Source organism: Gorilla gorilla, chromosome 20, assembly GCF_029281585.2.
Source record: "Gorilla gorilla gorilla isolate KB3781 chromosome 20, NHGRI_mGorGor1-v2.1_pri, whole genome shotgun sequence".
Classification (NCBI taxonomy): domain Eukaryota; kingdom Metazoa; phylum Chordata; class Mammalia; order Primates; family Hominidae; genus Gorilla; species Gorilla gorilla.
Genome location: NC_073244.2, coordinates 62300320 through 62322056, shown reverse-complemented (window position 1 = coordinate 62322056; position 21737 = coordinate 62300320). Strand labels below are relative to the sequence as shown.

Genomic DNA, 21737 nt, shown 5'->3' with positions numbered 1-21737 from the left:
AAGCTGCTGCCCCGCACGGAAGTTGGAAACTCACCGGAAGTTTACCGGGTAGATCTACTGGGACTTGGCAGAAGAGTTCCGAACCCATTTCCTCGCTTCTTGGGAGCCAAACCTCCAGCCCCGCGCTTTGTGGCTTTAGCTCATTCATGCGCTTCTCTGAGCCTGCGGCCCAACCCTAGCTATAGCTGCTTGTCGCACATGACTGATTTAAGGCACGTTTGCACTTTTTTGGTCGTTACAAGTTTTCTGATTTTGGAGTCGTGCTGCTTGTTGGTTTTATTTATTTTTATTTATTTATTTGGAGAGGTCTCACTCTGTCACCCCAGACTGGAGTGCAGTGGTGTGATCTCAGCTCACTCCAGCCTCTGCCTCCTGGGTTCAAGAGATTCTCGTACGTCAGCCTCCCAAGTAACTGGGATTACAGGCATGTGCCACCACGCCCGGCTCATTTTTTTGTATTTTTAGTAGAGACAGGGTTTCGCCATGTTGGCGAGGCTGGTCTCGAACTCCTGACTTCAAATGATCCGCCTGCCTCGGCCTCCCAAAGTGCTGGGATTACAGGCGTGAGCTGCGGCACCGGGCTTATTTTTACTTTTTTTTTTTTCGAGATGGAGTCTCACTCTGTTGCCCAGGCTGGAGTGCAGTGCCGCGATCTCAGCTAACTGCAACTTCCGCCTCCTGGGTTCAAGCGATTCTCCTGCCTCAGCCTCCCTTGTAGCTGGGATTACAGGTGCCCACCACCACGGCCGGCTAATTTTTCTATTTTTAGTAGAGATGGGGTTTCACCATGTTTGCCAGGCTGGTATCGAACTCCTGACCTCAGGCAATCCACCTACCTCGGCCTTCCAGAGTGTTGGGATTACAGGCGTGAGCCGCTGTGCCTGGCCAGATTTGAGATGTCAGAATTTTCTCATTGTTAAAATTTTGCAAAAATGGTTTCAATAACTTGGTGATTGGAAGAATTAAAAAAGCTCAGTCTCGGACCGGGCGCGGTGGCTCACGCCTGTAATCCCAGCACTTTGGGAGGCCGAGGTGGGCAGATCACCTGAGGTCGGGAGTTTGAGATCAGCCTGACCAACATGGAGAAACTCCGTCTCTACTAAAAATACAAAATTAGCCAGGCATGGTGGCGGGCGCCTGTAATCCCAGCTACTCGGGAGAGGCTGAGGCAGGAGAATCGCTTGAACCCGGGAGGCGGAGGTTGCGGTGAGCCGAGGTTGCGGTGAGCCGAGATTGCGCCATTGCACTCCAGTCTGGGCAACAAGAGCAAAACTCCGTCTCAAAAATAAAATGCAATAAAAATAAAGGAATAAAAGAATGGCTACTCCAGGTAGAGCAGCGGCTTGGGCTGTTCACTGTGATTATACTTATAGTTATTTCTTGATTATATGCTAAACAACGGGTGGATTATTCATGAATTTTCCAGGAAAAGGGTAGGCAATTCTCAGAATTGAGGGTTCCTCCCCCGTTTAGACCATATAGGGGAACTTCCTGACGTTGCCATGGCATTTGTAAGCTGTCATCGTGCTGGTGGGTGTGACTTTTAGCATGCTAATGCGTTATAATTAGTGTATAATGAGCCATGAGGACGGCTAGAGGTCACTCTCATCGCCATCTTGGTTATGCTGGGATTTGGCTGACTTCTTTACTGCATATGCTGTTTTATCAGCAAGCTCTTTGTGACCCGTATCTTGTGCCAACCTCCTATCCTATCTCATCCTGTGACTAAGAATGCCTTAACCTCCTGGGAACGCAGCCCAGTAGGTCTCAGCCTTATTTTACCAAGCTCCTATTCAAGACAGAATCGCTGTGGTTGGAATGCCTCTGACATATGTGTAAGCCTTTATAAAAAAGAAATGGGACTATGTGATCCATGCTCTTCTGTAACTTATTATGTCTACTCAGGCCCATCGTTTGAGATTGTGGAATTTTCCACCTAGGGATGTTAGAAGCGAAACAAGTGATTAACATGAGCGTTGGAAATGGCAGAACCTGGTGTCTCTGTCACTTCCTTCCTGTGTAACACTGAGCCCAGTTCCTTAACCTCCCCGTGCCTCAGTTTCCTTGCCTGTAAATTGCAAACACGAGTGAGAAAGCCGGGCATGGTGGCTCATGCCTGTAATCCCAGCACTTTGGGAGGCCAAGGCAGGTGGATCACCTGAGATCAGGAGTTCGAGACTAGCCTGACCAACTTGCTGAAACCTGGTCTCTACTAAAAATATAAAATTAGCCGGGCATGGTGGCGGGCACCTGTAATCCCAGCTACTCAGGAGGCTGAGGCAGGAGAATTGAACCCGGGAGACAGAGGTTGTGGTGAGCCAAGATCTTGCCATTGCACTCCACCCTGGGCAGCAGGAGCAAACTGCATCTCAAAAATAAAAAAATAAAGGCAGGGCACGGTGGCTCACGCCTGTAATCCCAGCACTTTGGGAGGCCAAGGCAGGTGGATCACAAGGTCAGGAGTTCAAGACCAGCCTGACCAACACCATGAAACCCCATCTCTACTAAAAAAAATACAAAAAAATTAGCCAGGCGTGGTGGTACGTGCCTGTAATCCCAGCTACTTGGGAGGCTGAGACAGAAGAATCACTTGAACCCAGGAGGCAGAGGTTGCAGTGAGCCGAGAACGCGCCACTGCACTCCAGCCTGGCAACAGAGTAAGACTCCGTCTCAAAATAAATAAATAAATAAACAAATAAATAAAAATTTAAAAATTAAAAAGAGTGAGACAGGAGGCTAGGCACGGTGGCTCATGCCAGTAATCCCAGCATTTTGGAATGCTGAGGCAGGCAGATCACGATATCAGGAGATCGAGACCATCCTGGCCAACATGGTGAAACCCCATCTCAACTTAAAATACAAAAATTAGCTGGGCGTGGTGGCACGTGCCTGTAATCCCAACTACTTGGGAGGCTGAGGCAGGAGAATCTCTTGAACCAAGGAGTCGGAGGTTGCAGTGAGCCGAGATAGCGCCACTGCACTCCAGCCTACCGACAGACTGAAACTCTATCTCAAAAAAAAAAAAAAAAAAAAGCGAGACAGGAATAACACAGGGTAGTCACAGGAGAATAGAAAATTCCAGGCAGCAGTTTCACATGACTAGCAAAAGGAAACTTGAAATAGTTGCAGCAGGTTGGGGCTGATAAGACTCTTGAAAACCCTAGGTGTGGACCAACCTGGCTAAGACACATTGGACCCAACAAGGCCCTACATATGACCTAGGTCTCACCTCGGACCTCGTTATATGCTCATTAACATAAACACACACCCACCAGCACCAGGACGGTTACAGGAACACCCATATTTGGTGTAAAAGTGGGTGGCACCACAGTTCTCAAAAATCTCCTTTTTCTAGGAATCTTCATGAATATTCCACTCCTTGATTAAAGAAATCCATAGTACATACCTGTAGTCCCAGCTACTCAGGAGACTGAGGCAGGAGAATCGCTGGAACCCGTGAGGCGGAGGTTGCAGTGAGCCAAGATCGTGCCACTGCACTCCAGCCTGGGGACAGAGCAAGACTGTCTCAAAAAAAAAAGAGAGAAACCCATTAAGGTAGCAGCCCCAAACCCCCCTGCAGGAGACTCTCTCTGGAGTCCACCTGTACTCCTCTTTGTTGAGTGTGTACTTTTCACTTTGCAATACATCTTTGTACTTTCAGTATTTTCCCACTTGTCCTCAAGTTCCTTCCTGAGATGGTGTCAAGAGCCTGGACATTGGCTGGGGTGGAGGTCCCACACCAGCATATGGGGACTTCCCCTAGCCAACCGGGATCAAGAGTATGACCTTGTTGCCTTACTCTTATGACTAAATGAGGTAAAAGCATAAACAGGGTGGGTTTCAAATGAGGTGCCTGATATGGTGGAACTGTATTTATACTTTATTTATTTATTTATTTATTTTTTTTAAGATAAGATCTCACTCTGTCGCCCAGGCTGGAGTGCAGTGGTGCCATCTTGGCTTACTGCAGCCCTGACCTCCTGGGCTCAGGTGATCCTCCCACCTCAGCCTCCAGAGTATGTGGGACCACAGGCATGAGCCACCACACCCAGCTAAGTTTTTACATTTTTGGTAGAGATGGGGTTTCGCCACGTTGCCTAGGCTGTTCTTGAACTCATGGACTCAGGCGATCTGCCCACCTTGGCCTCCCAAAGTGCCGGGATTACAGGCATGAGCCTCTCATCCAGCCTGTATTGATTCTTGTGGCTGTTAAAGTAGTTTCTAAGTTTCCACTGTTAGAAAAGTGCAAGAGTCCTGAAATAGGCTGAAGAGGAATTACAACACTTTTGGGACGAGTCACATTGCACTCAGTCTCGGTTGACCTACTGGTAAATAGGATAAATCGTTCTTCCTTTTTTCTTTGAGTTTTGCTCTTGTCACCCAGGCTAGAGTGCAGTGGCCCAGTCTTGGTTCACTGCAACTTCTGCCTCCCGGGTTCAAGTTATTCTCCTGCCTCAGCCTCCTGAGTAGCTGGGATCACGGGTGTGCGCCACCATGCCCGGCTAATTTTTGTGTTTTTAGTAGAGACGGGGTTTCACCATGTTGGGCAGGCTGGTTTCAAACTCCTGACATCAAGTGATCCACCCACCTCGGCCTCCCAAAGTGCTGGGATTACAGGCATGAGCCACCGCACCCGGCTTTGTTCTTATTTATTTATTTATTTATTTGAGACAGAGTTTACTCTAGTACAGTGGCGTGATCTCGGCTCACTGCAACCTCTGCCTGCCGGGTTCACGCCATTCTCCTGCCTCAGCCTCCTGAGTAGCTGGGACTACAGGCACCTGCCACCACGCCCGGCTAATTTTTTGTATTTTTAATAGAGACAGGGTTTCATCATGTTGGCCAGGCTGGTCTCAAACTCCCGACCTCAGGCAATCCACCCACCTCGGCCTCTCAAAGTGCAGGAATTACAGGCGTGAGCTGCCGTGCCCAGCCTCTTGTTCTTATTTCTTATGAAGGGTATGAGGATCCCGGAAGCGCAGTGCCTGGCATACAGAAGCATTCGGTCACTGGCAGTTTTGTTGTCTGAAGGTAGCTGTGGACCAAGGTTCTCATTTGTAAGTAACCCAATATTCTCTAATTTTTTTGGTAATAGCTTTATTGAGATTTGGTTCACATACCAAACAATTCAGCACTTTTAAGTACAATTTAATGGTTTTTAGCAAGTTCACAGGGTTGTGCAACCACCACCATAACCAATTTTAGAACATTTTGGTCACTCCACAAAGAAACCCCATTCCCATAAGCAGATATACCCGTTGGCCACGGTGGCTCACACCTGTAATCCCAGCACTTTAGAAGGCCAAGGAGGGCAGATCACAAGGTCAAGAGATGGAGACCATCCTAGCCAACAAGGCGAAACCCCGTCTCTACAAAAATACAAAAATTAGCCGAGTATGGTGGCAGGCACCTGAAATCCCAGCTACTCAGGAGGCTGAGGCAGGAGAATCGCTTGAACCCAGGAGGCAGAGGTTGCAGTGAGCCTAGATCACGCCACTGCCCTCCAGCCTGGCAACAGACCTAGACTCCATCTCAAACAAACAAAAACAGTTATACCCAATTCTCCCACCCTTTTCTTCCAGCTTGAGGCAGCCATTAATCTATATCTGGCTGAGTGAGGTGGCTCATGCCTGTAACCCCAGCACTTCGGGAGGCCGATGCTGGAGGATTGTTTGAGCCCAGGAGTTTGAGACCAATCTGGGCAACATAGGGAGACACCCCCACCCCCATCTCTACAAAAAATTAAAAACTAAGCCATGCAGGGTAGCGAATGCCTCTTGTCCCAGCTACTCAGGAGGCTGAGATGGGAGGATCACTTGTGCCCAGGAGGTTGAGGTTGCAGTGAGCCATAATGGTACCACTGCACTCCAGCCTGGGTGACAAAGCAAGGCTCTGTTTCAAAAAAAAAAAAATTATATGACTTTATGGAATTTTCCTATTCTAGACATTTCCTATAAATGGATCGTTGGAATATGTAGCTCTTTGTGACTGGCATCTCTCACTGGGCATAACGTTTTCTAGGTTCATCTACTTTGTAGAATGTATCAGTACTTCATTTCTGTTTATGGCACAGTAATAGTCCATGGTATGGATATACCACCTTTTACCTACCCATTCGCCAGTTAATGGACAGGTGGGATGTTTCTATTCTTGGCTGCAACGCTGCTATGAACATTCATGTACAAGTTTTTGTGTAGACATATGTTCTCATTTCACCTTGGAGTGGGATTGCTGGGTCATGCAGTAACTCTATGTTTAACTTTTTGTTTTGTTTTGTTTTGAGACAGTGTCTCACTCTGCTACCTAGGCTGGAGTGGGGTGGCGTGGTCACAGCTCACTGCAGCCACGACCTCCTGGGCTAAGTGATCCTGCCATCTCAGTCTCCAGAGTAGCTGGGACTACAAGCATGCGCTAGCAAGCCCAGGTAATTCTTTTGTAGAGACAGACTCACTATGTTCCCCAGGCTGGTCTGGAACTCCTGGGCTCAAGCAATCCTCCCACCTCAGCCTGCCAACGTGCTGGGATGACACGTGTAAGCCACCATGCCCGGCCTATGTTTAATATTTTGAGTAGGCCAGGTGCAGTGGCTCATGCCTGTAATCCCAACACTTTGGGAGGCCAAGGCGGGCAGATCACCTGAGGTCAGGAGTTCGAGACCAGCATGGCCAACATGGCAAAACTCCGTCTCTACTAAAATTACAAAAATTGGCAGGAGAATCGCTTGAACCTGGGGGTTCGGAGGTTGCAGTGAGCCGAGATCACAGCCACTGCACTCCAGCCTGAACAGAGCCAGATTCTGCCTCAAAAAAAAAAAAAAAAAACAACTAATGCGAGACCTCGGGAAGGTGCGATATAATAAGATCATAGAGGGAACGCAGGTCCGAACTTGAGGCCTTGTGGGGTCTGATGTGGCCCACAGTGGCTGAGAGTCACCCAAAGGGTCCCCCACTCTTGGACACACAACTGGACTACATCTCCGGGTCGTCCTTGCAGCCAGGAGCAACCACGTGACAGATTCCCACCAATGGAACAGGGGCAAAAGTAATCCTGGCAAAGACGATGCGAGGCATCCGGGCTGATTACTTGGTGTCTGCAGCTTCAAGAACCAGGTTCAATTCCCCTCCAAGTGCACCTGGGCTGCCTCCTCTTAATCTTGCTGCACCGCAGCACCCCCTCCCCAACCCCGTAAAATGTGGGCGATAATTCCTTTCTTACAAGGTTAGTAAATAAAATGACGGGTTTAAAAATCTGGCAATCCTTTACCTAATCACTTCCTGAGGGGATTCGGGAAAGATTGTGTTGGGCGATTCTGGAAACTGTGCTCCTCTGATGGTGGAGGCCCACCCGGTCACAACCCCCTGAGAGACAAGACATGGGGAGATCCAGGTCCCATTGGCCGGGCCGCGTTCGGCAGGAGATCTCCCAGTACGCTTGGGCAGGGGAGTCAGGGAGGAAGCCTGTTCTGCTCCTTTTCCCGTGGGGTGCAGAGAGCGAGCAAGTCGGCATTCCAGGCGGTGGGAACTGCTAGGGCGGAAGCAGGAAAGCTGGAGAGAGCCTGGTGTTCCAGGGGTCCAGCTCTAGAAACGGGTGGCGGCTGGGGAATCTTGGCTGGGAAAACAGGCCCACACCTCCACCTTGTGGCCAATTGAGAATTTGCAGGCACGGCCTCTCAAACTACTTAAGGGCGCTTGGGTGAAGTTGGATGGGGTGCTGCAGACGGAAAGCGTGCGGGGCGAGTTGAAGGGGCCCAGATCGAGTGCTCTGACTGAGAAAACAAAGGGGGGTGGTGACAGTTATCAGGGACACGTTCGGCTGCTTCAGGAAAATCCCCCAGAGCAAGGAGTGCACAAAGTGGATCTTTACCATTATTTATGTATTTATTTATTTCTATTGAGACAGTGTCTCACTCTGTCACCTGGGATGGAGTGCAGTGGCGTGATGACGGCTCACTGCAGCTTCAGCCTCCTGGGCTCAAGTGATCCTCCAGCCTCACCTTCCCCAGTAGCTGGGACTACAGGAGTGTGCCATTACGCCCAGATAATTTTTACATTTTTTTTGTACAGACAGGGTCTCCCTTTGTTGCCCAGGCTGGTCTCCAACTCCCAGGCGCAAGCGATCCTCCTGCCTCAGCCTTCCAAAGGGCTGGGATGACACCCCCAGCCTCCCAAATGCACCCCCACCGCACCTAGCCTTTCTTTTGTTTCTTTTTTTTTTTTTTTTGAGAGGGAGTCTTGCTCTGTCGCCCAGACTGGAGTGTAGCAGCGCGATCTTGGCTCACTGCAACTTCCGCCTCCCAGGTTCAAGTAATTCTCCTGCCTCGGCCTTCCGAGTAGCTGGGATTACAGGCGCTGACCACCACGCCTGGCTAATTTTTGTATTTTTAGTAGAGACAGGGTTTCACCATGTTGGCCAGACTGGCCTCGAACTCCTGACCTCAAGTGATCCGCCTGCCTCAGCCTCCTAAAGTGCTGGGATTACAGGCGTGAGCTACCGCATCCAGCCGATTTCTAAGGGTTTTGACTCCAGTCCCTGGCTCACTGACTGTATCTCTGGACCCACCTGGGACCTGAGGTAACTTGATGCCCTGAAGGGAAGGATGCAAGCATGGCTGCCTTTGGAACCTGCTAGTTTTAGAGCCCAAGGGCCTTGAGCAAACATAAGCAGTAGGCAGGTAGGTCGTGGTTACAGGAGGCCATGGGCAGGACCCAGCACAATCCCAGTGATAGTAGGCATGGGGTGTTTGTGTCACCCCACTCCCAGCTCCAGGTAGCTCAGCAGAGAGAGAGAGAGAGAGAGAGGGAGAGAGAGACTGACTCTGTTTGAGAGAAAGCAAGGGAAGAGAGCAAGAGTCTCTGCCTGGTAATCCAGATAAATCTTCTGGATCTTATCCAAGACCACTAAGATAGTACCTCTATGAGTTTGCAAGAACCACAGCATTAATGGGCTTGGGGAGCCCCCTAATGCAGACATGGCTTAGATCACAACACCCAAGTACTTTTGAATACCTGGAAAGCCTCCCCAAAAAGGACAGGTACAAACAAGCCTTGTCTGCAAAGACTACAATAAATACCTAACATGGCCAGGCATGGTGGCTCATGTCTAATCCCAGCATTTTGGGAGGCTGAAGCAGGAAGATCACCTGAGGTCAGGAGTTTAGACCAGGCTAGACAACATGGTGAAACCCTGTCTCTTCTAAAAATACAAAAATTAGCTGGGTGTAGGCTGTGTGCGGTGGCTCATGCCTGTAATCCCAGCACTTTGGGAGGCCGAGGCAGGTGGATGACCTGAGGTCAGGAGTTCGAGACCAGCCTGACCAATATGATGAAACCCTGTCTTTACTAAAAATACAAAAACTAGCTGGCATGCGCCTATAATCCCAGCTACTTGGGAGGCTGAGACAGGAGAATCGCTTGAACTCAGGAGGCAGAGGTTGCAGTGAGCCAAGATGGTGCCATTACACTCCAGCCTAGGCAATAAGAGTGAAACTCCATCTCAAAAAAAAAAAAAAAAAATTAGCCAGGGTGGTATCGGGTGCCTGTAGTCCCAGCTACTCGGGAGGCTGAGGCAGAATTACTTGCACCTGGGAGGCAGAGGTTGCAGTGAGCTGAGATCACACCATTGCACTGCAGCTTGGGCAACAAAAGCAAAACTCCATCTAAATAAATAAATAAATAAATAAATAAATAACTCGTCAATGCCCAGCCACCAATGAACATCTATAAGCATCAAGGCCATCCAGAATAAATGACCTTACCAAACAAATCAAATAAGCCACCAAGGACCAATCCTTGAAGAAACAGAGATATGTGACCCTTCCGACAGAGAATTTAAAATAGCTGTTTTGAGGAAACTCAAAGAAATTCAAGCTAACACACAGAAGGAATTCAGATTCCATCACATAAATTTAACAAAGAGATTGAAATAATTGAGAATCAGCTGGGTGCAGTGGCTCACGCCTGTAATCCCAGCACTTTAGGAGGCTGAGGCAGGCGGATCACCTGAGGTCGGGAGTTCTAGACCAGCCTGACCAACATGGAGAAACCCTGTCTCTACTGAAACTACAAAATTAGTGGGGCGTGGTTGCGCATGCCTGTAATCCCAGCCTGGGCAACAAGAGTGAAACTCGGTCTCAAAAAAAAAAAACCAAAAAACAAAAACAAAAACAAACAAACAAAAAACAATACCCAATGATCTGTTGTCAACAAGAAACATACTTCACCTACAAATAAAACAGTAAGAGACTGGGTCCTGAAATGCGGGCCCACTTCATATGTGAGGGCAGGTGTCTAATCATGTCCTTTCTCCCTTCCCCCAGGCCCTTCACAGATACCTGCTGGTCTCTCCCACTTGGCCAAGGAAACACTTGTGGTTAATAAGTCTCAGAAAAGTTATGTGAAAGTTAAAAGTAAAACTGACAGCAGCTGAAGGATGGGGGGTGGGAGGTGGTGACGGTGGAGGAGATCCCACCACCACTGCCACCCAAGTAGGGAGTGAGGAGCACCAGGAGCACAGGATGCTACTTCTGCCAACCCTACAAAAATACTCTGCACAAATCTTCAAAAAACATCCTTGTCCCACTGCGTCACCTGTGGACAGATTTCATGTCCTGGTCTCCTTCTGAACCTGGAGGTGGGGCATGAACAGGGTGGAGTCACAGGGGAAAGAAAATGAGGCCCCAGGACACCTGGGTTCACACCCAGGTCCCCAGCGATGTCTCCACCACCGCTGCTGCAACCCCTGCTGCTGCTGCTGCCTCTGCTGAATGTGGAGCCTGCCGGGGCCACACTGATCCGGTATGGTGACCCCATCTACCACCCCCAACCTTAGGAGGGATTCTCTGCCTCTTGCCCTTTAAGTCTAGGACTCCCAGTTCAGTGATCCCCAAACTTGGCACCCAGGATCCCTAGAGCTTCTTTCTCAGCTTCCCAGATCTCTAAACCAGGCTGTCACCCCTAAAGGCTCCACTCTGACATCTCTTAAGACCAGATTTCTTTTTTTTGAGATGGAGTCTCACTCTGTTGCCCAGGCTGGAGTGCAATGGCATGATCTCAGCTCACTGAAACCTCTGCCTCCTGGGTTCAAGTGATTCTCCTGCCTCAGCTTCCCAAGTAGCTGGGATTACAGGCTCGCGCCACCACGCTCAGCTAATTTTTGTATTTTTAGTAGAGACGGGGTTTCACCATGTTGGCCAGGCTGGTCTGGAACCCCTGACCTCGTGATCCGCTCACCTCGGCCTCCCAAAGTGCTGGGATTACAGGCGTGAGCCACCGCGCCTGGCTGACCAGAGCCCTTTTATTATTATTATTATTTATTATTATTATTATTATTATTATTATTATTATTATTTGAGACAGAGTCTTGCTCTGTCACCCAGGCTGGAGTGCAGTGGGGCAATCTCAGCTCACTGCAACCTCTGCCTCCCGGGTTCAAGTGATTCTCCTGCCTCAGCCTCCCAAGTAGCTGGGACTACAGGCACATGCCACCACGCCCAGCTAATTTTTGTATTTTTAGTAGAGATGGGGTTTCGCCATGTTTGCCAGGCTGGTCTTGAACTCCTGACCTCAAGTGATCTTTCCGCCTCAGCCTCCAAAAGTGCTGTGGTTACAGCTGTGAGCCCTCGCGTCCGGTCCCAGAGCCCTTTTACGTCCCAGATCTTACAACGCTGAGACTCTAGATTGAGGACCCCTCCCCCTCCTCTCAGGACTTTTTTTTTTTTTTTTGAGACTGAGTCTCACTCTGTTGCCCAGGCTGGAGTGCAGTGGCGCAATCTCGGCTCACTGCAAGCTCTGTCCCCCGGGTTCACATCATTCTCCTGCCTCAGCCTCCCAAGCAGCTGGGACTACAGGCGCCCGCCACCACACCCGGCTAATTTTTTGTATTTTTAGTAGAGATGGGGTTTCACGGTGTTAGCCAGGATGGTCTCGATCTCCTGACCTCGTGATCCACCCACCTCAGCCTCGCAAAGTGCTGGGATTACAGGCGTGAGCCACCGCGCCTGGCCTTTTTTTTTTTTTTTTGAGACGGAGTCTTGCCCTGTCGCCCAGGCTGGAGTGCAATGGCGCGATCTCAGCTCACTGCAACCTCCACCTCCCAGGTTCACACCATTCTCCTGCCTCTGAAAGTGCTGGGATTACAGGCGTGAGTCACCATGCCCGGCTAATTTTTTTTGTATCTTTAGTAGAGATGAGGTTTCACCATGTTGGCCAAGCTGGTCTCGAACTCCTGACTTCGTGATCTGCCTGCCTCAGCCTCCCAAAGTGCTGGGATTACAGGCGTGAGCCACTGCACCTGGCCAGGACACGTTTTTGAGAGGTCTCTGCAGACCCCACTATGAGCTCTGATGATTAGGTACTGTGGTTTCCAGACCTGTGACACACTCCTCCCATCTTCGAGCCCCAGATATGTGACATTTAAACTGAGACTCCCCCACATCACGCCCATCAAACTGGTCTGAAGAAGTCATGTTTTTGGCCAGAGACATGGCTCACACCTGTAACCCAGCACTTTGGAAGTCCAAGGTGGGAAGCTTGTTTGAGGCCAAGAGTTTTGAGACCAGCCTGGGCAACATGGCCAGACTCCACCTCTACAAAAAATACAAAAATTAGCTCAGTGTGGTGGTGCACACCCATGGTCCCAGCTATTCAGGAGGGTGAGGAAGGAGGATTGCTTGAGCCCAGTAGTTCGAGGGGGCAGTGGGCTATGATCCTGCTACTGCACTCCAGGCTGGGCAACAGGGTGACACCTTGTCTAAAAAAAAAAATTAATAAATAAAATAAAATAAAATAAAAAGCCAGGTGTGGTGGTGTGCCCATAGTCTCAGCTACTCCAGAGGCTGAGGTGGGAGAATCACTAGAGCCCTGGAGATCAAGGCTGCAGTGAGCCCTGACTGCACTACTGCACTCCAGCCTGGGTGACAGAGGGAGACCCTGTTTCAAATAAAAAGTTTAAAAGAAGAAAAAGAAATCCAATCTTGGGGACCCTATGCAATAAGTCTTCCCATTACCTTACCTCTGATGTCCCCTCCCCGCCCCCATCTCTCTTTTTCTCCTCTCTTGTCTTCATTCCCTGGAACTCTTGGTAGGGGGAGGGGTGTACACTTCCAGGAAGAGTTTTCCCCACTTCACATTCTCGTGCCTCTCAAAGACTGACTCATGGGGGGTGACGGGAAAGGTGTGAGTGATGTGACAAGTGCTTCAAGGAGTGACTAAAGGCAGGAACGAAGATATTACCGCACATGGTGCTTGTTAACCTGCTTTTTGAACCTAATGTCTCATGGCCATTTTCTAAGTCAATGCAAAGAAAAGTGAGTCTCCAAATGTTGTATCAACAGCATCGTCATGACCTGGGAACTTGTTAGAAATCCAAATTCTCGGCCCCATCCTAGACCTACTTAATTAGCAACTAAGATACCTGAATTGTAATTGGCCCTCTAAGTCAAGGGTTGCAAACACTCAGCTTAAGGGCCAAATCCTGTTTGCCTCCTGCTTTTGCAAATACAGTTTAAAGGAACCCGGACAGGGCATAGTGGCTCTCCTCTGTAATCCCAGCACTTTGGGAGGCTGAGGCCAGGAGTTTGAGATCAGCACGGGCAACACAGCAAGACAATTAAGATTTGACGCTTACATTTTTCTCCTCAAGGGTGGGGAAAATAGTCCCTAACCTTACGAACTGAAGCATGCAGGGGCCACCACCCAAGGGCTTTTGCAAAGGTTAGGTTTTCTGTTAGGGTCTTGGGAAATCTTTAAGAATGTCAATTCCTTGGGAATAGCTTATTTTAAGGGATTTGGACATGGAAAGGTCTGTTTGGGATGGTTTGCTCTTGTAAAGTCTTTGGGGATATTTGTCATCATGGCATCTTTGATGGGCTTTTCTGGAGGTTGTTATTGCAGGGTTTCTGGTACTGACTACTATCGTAGTGCCTTGGAGATGTTGAATTTGTCATCATATCCTATTTGGGTAAGTCTATTTAGAGGGTCTCCAAGAAGGGCAGCTTCCTGTCAATATCCTCTTTCCCTACAGCATCCCTCTTCATCGAGTCCAACCTGGACGCAGGACCCTGAACCTACTGAGGGGATGGAGAGAACCAGCAGAGCTCCCCAAGTTGGGGGCCCCATCCCCTGGGGACAAGCCCATCTTCGTACCTCTCTCGAACTACAGGGATGTGAGTCACAGCCCCACACAGCCCTCACCCCTGCGCCCTTGAGCCAAACTCTTCGTTTACTCTCCTCTTTTGCTATCAGGTGCAGTATTTTGGGGAAATTGGGCTGGGAACGCCTCCACAAAACTTCACTGTTGCCTTTGACACTGGCTCCTCCAATCTCTGGGTCCCGTCCAGGAGATGCCACTTCTTCAGTGTGCCCTGCTGTGAGCTTCTATGCGGGAGAATAAGGCTGAATGGGGGTGAAGGGAGGAGGCGGGGCTGGGCCTCAGCTTCTCAGAGGCTTTTGAGGAACTGTTCTTTTATCATGCCCTCACAGGTCAGAAAGTCAAAGGGGCAGTAGGCACTGGGGAGATTCCCTCCCCCATGACACCTTTCTGACCTCTAACCTAGGGTTACACGACCGATTTGATCCCAAAGCCTCTAGCTCCTTCCAGGCCAATGGGACCAAGTTTGCCATTCAATATGGAACTGGGCGGGTAGATGGAATCCTGAGCGAGGACAAGCTGACTGTGAGTGGCCTTTGACTCTCAGAAGTCTTGAGCCTGGGAGAACCCCATTGTCTAAGATCATCTGGCTTAGGAAGAGGCTCGAGGAGGAGCTTCCCAAGCCAATGGATGGGGCTTTTCAAGTGGGGAGGAGGGCCTGCCTTTCAGAGTGAAGGGATGGTGCGTCACAAGGAGGGGGAGGGGCTTCCTGGGTGAAGAGGTAGGGCTTCTCAAGCAGGGGGAGGAGCTTCCAAGGTTAAGAGGTGGGGCTTCTCGAGCAGGGAGGAGGAGCTTCCTGGGTGAAGAGGTGGGGCTTCTCAAGGAGAAGAAAGGGGTTCCTGGGTGAAGGGGTGGGGCTTCTCAAGAGGCATAGTTTCCTAGGAAGTTGGGGCTTGCATCCAGAAGTCCCCAGACCTAGGATTCATGCCTTGGTTTGGGAGACCTCAGGACATGTGGTTATTGTCCTCCCAAAAGTAACTGGTCACATCTCAATCTACCCCTAGATTGGTGGAATCAAGGGTGCATCAGTGATTTTCGGGGAGGCTCTCTGGGAGCCCAGCCTGGTCTTCGCTTTTGCCCATTTTGATGGGATATTGGGCCTCGGTTTTCCCATTCTGTCTGTGGAAGGAGTTCGGCCCCCGATGGATGTACTGGTGGAGCAGGGGCTATTGGATAAGCCTGTCTTCTCCTTTTACCTCAACAGGTACTGGGAAGTGTGCACCTATCTATGAGTCCTATCCCCAAGAAGGAAGAGAGTCTTCCTTCAGGAAGTCACTGACCCAATGCAGGAATTCTCACTCTCAGAATCGCCCACTTACACTGTCCATTCAGGAAGTCAGCCATTCAATACAAGAAGTTGCATCCTCCATGCAGGAAGTCACCTGCCCTATAAAGAAACACCTCAACCCTACTCGAAGTCCCAGAGCTTAAATGACAACTTAAGACATACTAAGGAAACCCACCATCAGTTCAGAATGCTCCATGTTTCAAAATCAAACTAGGAAATTCCATGCCCCACCCAACAAAATACTCAGGAGCTTTCTCTTCCTCACAAAGAATGCTCAAATCCCATTTGAGAACACTGACCAGAAGTTAGGAATTGCCCGATTTAATCCAGGAAGTCCCACTCACCTGCTAGGAAGTTCAATATTATGCTCAGAAGTCCCACCCAACATCCAAGAAGTTTCCAAGAAGTCTCCACTTTCCCTCCCAGAGGCCTGTCACACACAGTCAGAAAATCCTATGCCCACTCAGTTACCCTGACATCCAACCCACTCTAGCAGTTCTACCAACCACCTAGTAGATCCTGCTCTCCTCCACCTTCCAGGAAGTCTCCATCCCTGTTCCCATCGCTCTCAGCCAACTCAGGAAGTCTAACACCTCTCTAGATATCACAACAGGCAATTCAGAAATTCTCTTCTCCTCCTACTCAGGAAGCCACCCCACCCCTGCACAAGTCACACCTTCAAGAGCCAATTCCAAGACACCACTGCTCTACTTGGTTACTATGATATTCAGCTCAGGAAATTCCCCAAAACTCTACCTTCCACAGCCAAATGAAGTCTCGTCTTCACTTCAGGAAGTTCTAGCTTCCACCAAGAAAAGCATCATGCTTTTCTTGCCTGGCTTCCAGTCCCAACATCTAGGCCCTTCCTGCATCCCATTACCCCGCAGGAACTCCAGAAACAACCCAGTTGGTGGGAAGTGCCATTCCTGGCAATACCTAGGGCTCAGGGAGGGCCAGTGACACTGACATCTACACTCTCTACACTCTGCCCCTGCAGGGACCCTGAAGAGCCTGATGGAGGAGAGCTGGTCCTGGGGGGCTCAGACCCGGCACACTACATCCCACCCCTCACCTTCGTGCCAGTCACGGTCCCCGCCTACTGGCAGATCCACATGGAGCGGTGAGGGACTTGGTCTCCTGGCTCTGGAGCTGGAGGCTGGGGGCCTGGACTCCTAGGACCCTGCCTCTGATGACTGCCTCCTTCCCCCTCAGTGTGAAGGTGGGCCCAGGGCTGACTCTTTGTGCCCAGGGCTGTGCTGCCATCCTGGATACGGGCACGTCCCTCATCACAGGACCCACTGAGGAGATCCGGGCCCTGCATGCAGCCATTGGGGGAATCCCCTTGCTGGCTGGGGAGGTGAGGTCCCAGTCTGGGGGGTACGGGCTGGGAAGGCTGATGGCAGTTTGACAGTGAACATCAAAGGGCCTGAGGGTGGGAGGCAAGTATTTAAGGGGCATTCCAGGGCAGCAGGCACTGGACTTCGTGACAGATAGTCTGGAGGGTGGTGGAGGAATTGAGGACACTTTCCACGTGTGTACACTGCGACTCTGCGGATGGTGGCCGGGTGGAGGGAGACGATCATGCAGGTTTGCTTGGGACTGCGTAAGTCTAGGCGGCAGGGCCTCTGCACACAGGACGCTGAGTACCCAGGTGCTCAATAGGGAAATTACCCTATGGCACTGGGGAGCCACGGAAGGGACTGAACAGAGCAGGAATCTCTCATCTTCACTAGTTCCTCTTCTCCCCCAGTACATCATCCTGTGCTCGGAAATCCCAAAGCTCCCCGCAGTCTCCTTCCTTCTTGGGGGGGTCTGGTTTAACCTCACGGCCCATGATTACGTCATCCAGGTAGGTGGCCATCACCATGACGCCATAGTGACGTCATATGACGGTTTGAGAGGGTAGAGCTGAGAGACGTCACTAGGAAGGGAAGGGGCCACAGAAACATTTCTTGTCCCTGTGATGGCAGTTTGTTGGCGAACATCAAAGAACCCGAGGGTGGGGGGGTGGACGGGCTCCCAGGCAAATGGCCGTCCTTGTGGCCGCGACACCCAGTTGTCGTCTTGTTGCCTTGCAGACTACTCGAAATGGCGTCCGCCTCTGCTTGTCCGGTTTCCAGGCCCTGGATGTCCCTCCGCCTGCAGGGCCCTTCTGGATCCTCGGTGACGTCTTCTTGGGGACGTATGTGGCCGTCTTCGACCGCGGGGACATGAAGAACAGCGCCCGGGTGGGTCTGGCGCGCGCTCGCACTCGCGGAGCGGACCTGGGATGGGGAGAGACTGCGCAGGCGCAGCTCCCCGGGTGACGCCCAAGTGAAGCGCATGCGCAGCGGGTGGTCGCGGAGGTCCTGCTACCCAGTAAAAATCCACTATTTCCATTGAGCGAACCTGCCTGGGTTGCTTCTTTTCAGAGCGTACTTTTTAACGAGAAAGCTTTGTGACCGGGCGCGGTGTCTCACGCCCGTAATCCCAGAACTTTGGGAGGTCGAGACGGGTGGATCACCTGAGGTCAGGAGTTCGAGACCAACCTGGCCAACATGGTGAAACCCCGTCTCTACTAAAAATACAAAAAAAAATTATCCGGGAGTGGTGGCGCATGCCTGTAATCCCTGCTACTCGGGAGGCTGAGGCAGGCGAATGGCTTGAACTTGGGAGGCCGAGGTTGCAGTGAGCCGAGACCGCACCATTGCACTCCAGCCTGGGCAACAACGAAACTCCATCTCAAAAAAAATAATAGAAAACTTTGTGCCTGTACCCATGGAGCTGAGGAAGAGGGAGGCGAAGGGTATCACCCCTTTTCTCCAGGACGCACCCTGGTGAGGGGTTTTGTAATACGAGTCCCATGAAGCCCCTCGCCTACGCTACCTTCCGTCAAAAGCTCCCGGCGCCGTGGAGCATCACGGTCGTTGTAATCCACGCCGTGGTCACGCCCTGACGGGGGCGGGCGCAGCCACAACATGGGAGGGAGGCGACAGGTTGCGACGGCAGCGACAGGTGGCAGTGGGGGTTGGCCGTAATTGGTAAGGGTTTACCAGTTCCTGTTCAAGGGGGCAAGGATACCATTCCCCCGGATCTCATCTCCTGTTTCTCCTCTCTCCCTCCGGATTCCTAGACCCCTGGGGAGCTCGAGGCCCCCGGGTTCGGGGAGCGGTGCTGCCCCACCCGCGGAGGTGACGTCACTCTCCCCTCCTCAGCCTCTTGCTACCCAGAACTAAATGATTCGACAAAACGACCGGTCGAAAAATCTGGCAATCCTTTAATCGCATCCCGAGGCTTCTGGAAGAATTGTGTTGAGCGATTCTGGGGACCCCGAAAAGAGTCAGGCCTGAGCCCCATCTCGAGAATGTGCTGCTCTGATGGTGGAGGCCGACCTGATCACAAACCGCTAAACTACTAAACACGGGGAGATTCAGGTCCCAGTAAGCTCGGGCAGGAGAGTCAGGGAGGAAGCCTCTGTTCTGCTCCTTTTCCCGTGGGATGCAGAGAGCGAGCAAGTCGGCATTCCAGGCGGTGGGAACCGCTAGGGCGGAAGCAGGGAAGCTAGAAAGAGCCTGGTGTTCCAGGGGTCCAGCTCTAGAAACGGGTGGCGGCTGGGGAATCTTGGCTGGGAAAACAGGCCCACACCTCCACCTTGCGGCCAATTGGGAATTTGCAGGCACGGCCTCTCAGAAACTACTTAAGGGCGCTTTGGGTGAAGTTGGATGGGGTGCTGCAGACGGAAAGCATGAGGGGCGAGTTGAAAGGGCCCAGATCGAGTGCTCTGACTGAGAAAACAAAGCGGGGGTGGTGGTGGTGGTGAGAGTTATCATAGAGACACTGTCCACTGTTTCAGAAAAATTCCCCAGAGCAAGGAGTGCACAAAGTGGATCTTTACTATTATTATTATTATTTTATTATTGTTATTATTATTGAGACAGGGACTCACTCTGTCGCCCAAGCTGGAGTGCAGTGGCGCGGTAATGGCTCACTGTAGCCTCGAACTCCCCGGAGAAAGCGATCCTCCTGCCTCAGCCTCACGTGTATCTGGGACCACAGGCGTGGGCCACCATGCTTGACTAATTTTTAAATATTTTGTGGAGATTTTTTTTTTTTTTTGAGAGGGTGTTTTGCTCTTGTTGCCCAGGCTGGAGTGCAGTGGCACCATCTTGGCTCACTGCAACCTCCGCCTCCTGGGTTCCAGCGATTCTCCTGCCTCAACCTCCCGAGTAGCTGGGATTACAGGCATGTGCCACCACGCCCGGCTAATTTTTGTATTTTTAGTAGAGACGGCGTTTCTCTATGTTGGTCAGGCCAGTCTTGAACTCCAGACCTCAGGTGGTCCGCCCGCCTTGGCCTCCCAAAGTGCTGGGATTACAGGCGTGAGCCACCACGCCCGGTGGAGACGGGGTTTTGCCATGTTGCCTTGGTCATTATTTATTATTCACTATGTGCCAGGCTCTGTCCTAGGTGCTGGGGACACAGTGGAGAATTAAACAGATGAAGATCTTTGCCCTCATAGGAATTAAACTCGAATGGGGAAATAGGCATTAAGATAGGAAGCAAATTACCAACACTGTGGGCTGAAGAGTGGCCCCCAAAATATATTCACACCTCAATCCCTGGGGTTGTGAATACTACCTTATATGAGGAAAGGGATTTAGCAGATGTAATCAAATGAAGGAGTTTGAGAACAGAGATTATCCTGGGTCATCCAGGTGGACCCTAAATGTCATCACAAGGGTCCTTATAAGAGGGAGGCAGAGGGAGATTGATTCAGAAGTTCATGTGAAGACGGAAGCAAGATGCCAGGATGCTGGCTTTGAAGAAGGGAGAAGGGGCTCCTGCAGAGCTCCTCTAGAAGCTGGGGAAGGCAAGGACGTGGATTCTGCTCTAGAGCCTCCAGAGGGGACACAGCACTGCAAACATGGCAGTTTCAGCACTGAAATCATTTCGGGCTTCTGATTTCCATAATTGTAGGACAGTGAATGTGTGATTGAGTGATTGACTTTGTTGCCCAGGCTGGAGTGCAGTGGCACAATCATGGCTCACTACAGCCTCCACCTCCCAGGCTCAAGCGATCCTCCTGCCTCAGCCTCCCAGGTAACTGGGACCACAGGCATGCACCACTACGCCCAGATAATTTAATTGTTTTTTTTTCCTAGAGACAGAGTCTCCCTTTGTTGCCCAGGCTGGTCTCCAACTCCTGGGCTCAAGCAGTCCTCCTGCCTCAGCCTCCTGAAATGCTGGGGTTACAGGCATGAGGCACCCACCTGGCCTTTTCTTTATAAATTACCCAGCCTCAGGTATTCCTTTATTGCAATGCAAAATGGACTAATACAGATGATATGGAACAGATGCACAGAAAATATCTATAAGGACTGTGATGATTCATACTGTCAACTTGATTGGATTGAAGGATACAAAGTATTGATCCTGGGTGTCATGAGGGTGTTGCCAAAAGAGATTAACATTTGAGGAGGGGAACATCGCACACTGGGGCCTGTTGGGGGCTGGGGGACAAAGGGGGAGGAGAGCATTAGGACAAATACCTAATGCATGCGGGGGTTAAAACCTAGATGACGGGTTGATAGGTGCAGCAAACCACCATGGTACACGTTTACCCATGTAATAAACCTGCATGTTCTGCACATGTATCCCAGAACTTAAAGTAAAATAAAATAAAATAAAACAAACAAACAAAAAAAATTTGAGTCAGTGGGCTGGAAAAGGCAGACCCACCCTTAATCTGGACGGGCACAATCTAATCAGCTGCCATTGTGGCTAGAATATAAGCAGGCAGAAAAATGTGAAAAGAGAGACTGGCCTAGCCTCCCAGCCTCCGTCTTTCTCCCGTGCTGGATGCTTCCTGCCCTCGAACATCGGACTCCAAGTTCTTCAGTTTTGGAACTCGGACTGGCTCTCCTTGCTCCGCAATGTGCAGACGGCCTATTGTGGGACCCTTGCGATTGTGTGAGTTAATACTTAATAAACTCCCATATATATATACGGCCTTGGGAGGCCGAGGTGGGCAGGTCACGAGGTCAGGAGTTCGAGACCAGCCTGGACAACATGATGAAACCCCATCTCTACTAAAAATACAAAAATTAGCTGGGTGTTGTGGCAGACGCCCGTAATCCCAGCTACTCGGGAGACTGAGGCAGGAGAATCGCTTGAACCTGGGAGGCAGAGGTTGCAGTGAGCCAAGATCACGCCATTGCACTCCAGCCTGGGCAACAAGAGCAAAACTCCATCTCAAAAAAAAAAAAAAAAAAAAAAAAAAAAGGACGGGGAGCAATCTATGTAGAGAATCAGTTCTGGAAGTAGT

General features: G+C 50.6%; 1 protein-coding gene across 1 annotated transcript; it reads left to right on the top strand.

The window, feature by feature from the left end:
• Positions 1 to 7054: 7054 nt before the first annotated feature.
• On the top strand, positions 7055 to 17815 carry LOC101132797 (napsin-A). Its single transcript, XM_004061229.4, has 10 exons — positions 7055 to 7218; positions 10316 to 10793; positions 14020 to 14161; positions 14241 to 14364; positions 14552 to 14670; positions 15150 to 15349; positions 16431 to 16553; positions 16646 to 16790; positions 17184 to 17282; positions 17512 to 17815. Exons 2-10 carry the CDS (start codon positions 10711 to 10713, stop codon positions 17737 to 17739), a joined length of 1263 nt encoding a protein of 420 aa, XP_004061277.2. The 5' UTR covers positions 7055 to 7218; positions 10316 to 10710; the 3' UTR covers positions 17740 to 17815.
• The last annotated feature ends 3922 nt before the right edge of the window (positions 17816 to 21737 follow it).

Bases quoted from the DNA above. Each gene is read 5' to 3' on its own strand.
- LOC101132797 (XM_004061229.4), top strand. From the start codon at position 10,711: ATGTCTCCACCACCGCTGCTGCAACCCCTGCTGCTGCTGCTGCCTCTG. The intron at 14,671-15,149 runs GTGAGTGGCCTT...ATCTACCCCTAG, and splicing joins TGAGCGAGGACAAGCTGACT to ATTGGTGGAATCAAGGGTGC. The intron at 15,350-16,430 runs GTACTGGGAAGT...CTGCCCCTGCAG, and splicing joins TTCTCCTTTTACCTCAACAG to GGACCCTGAAGAGCCTGATG.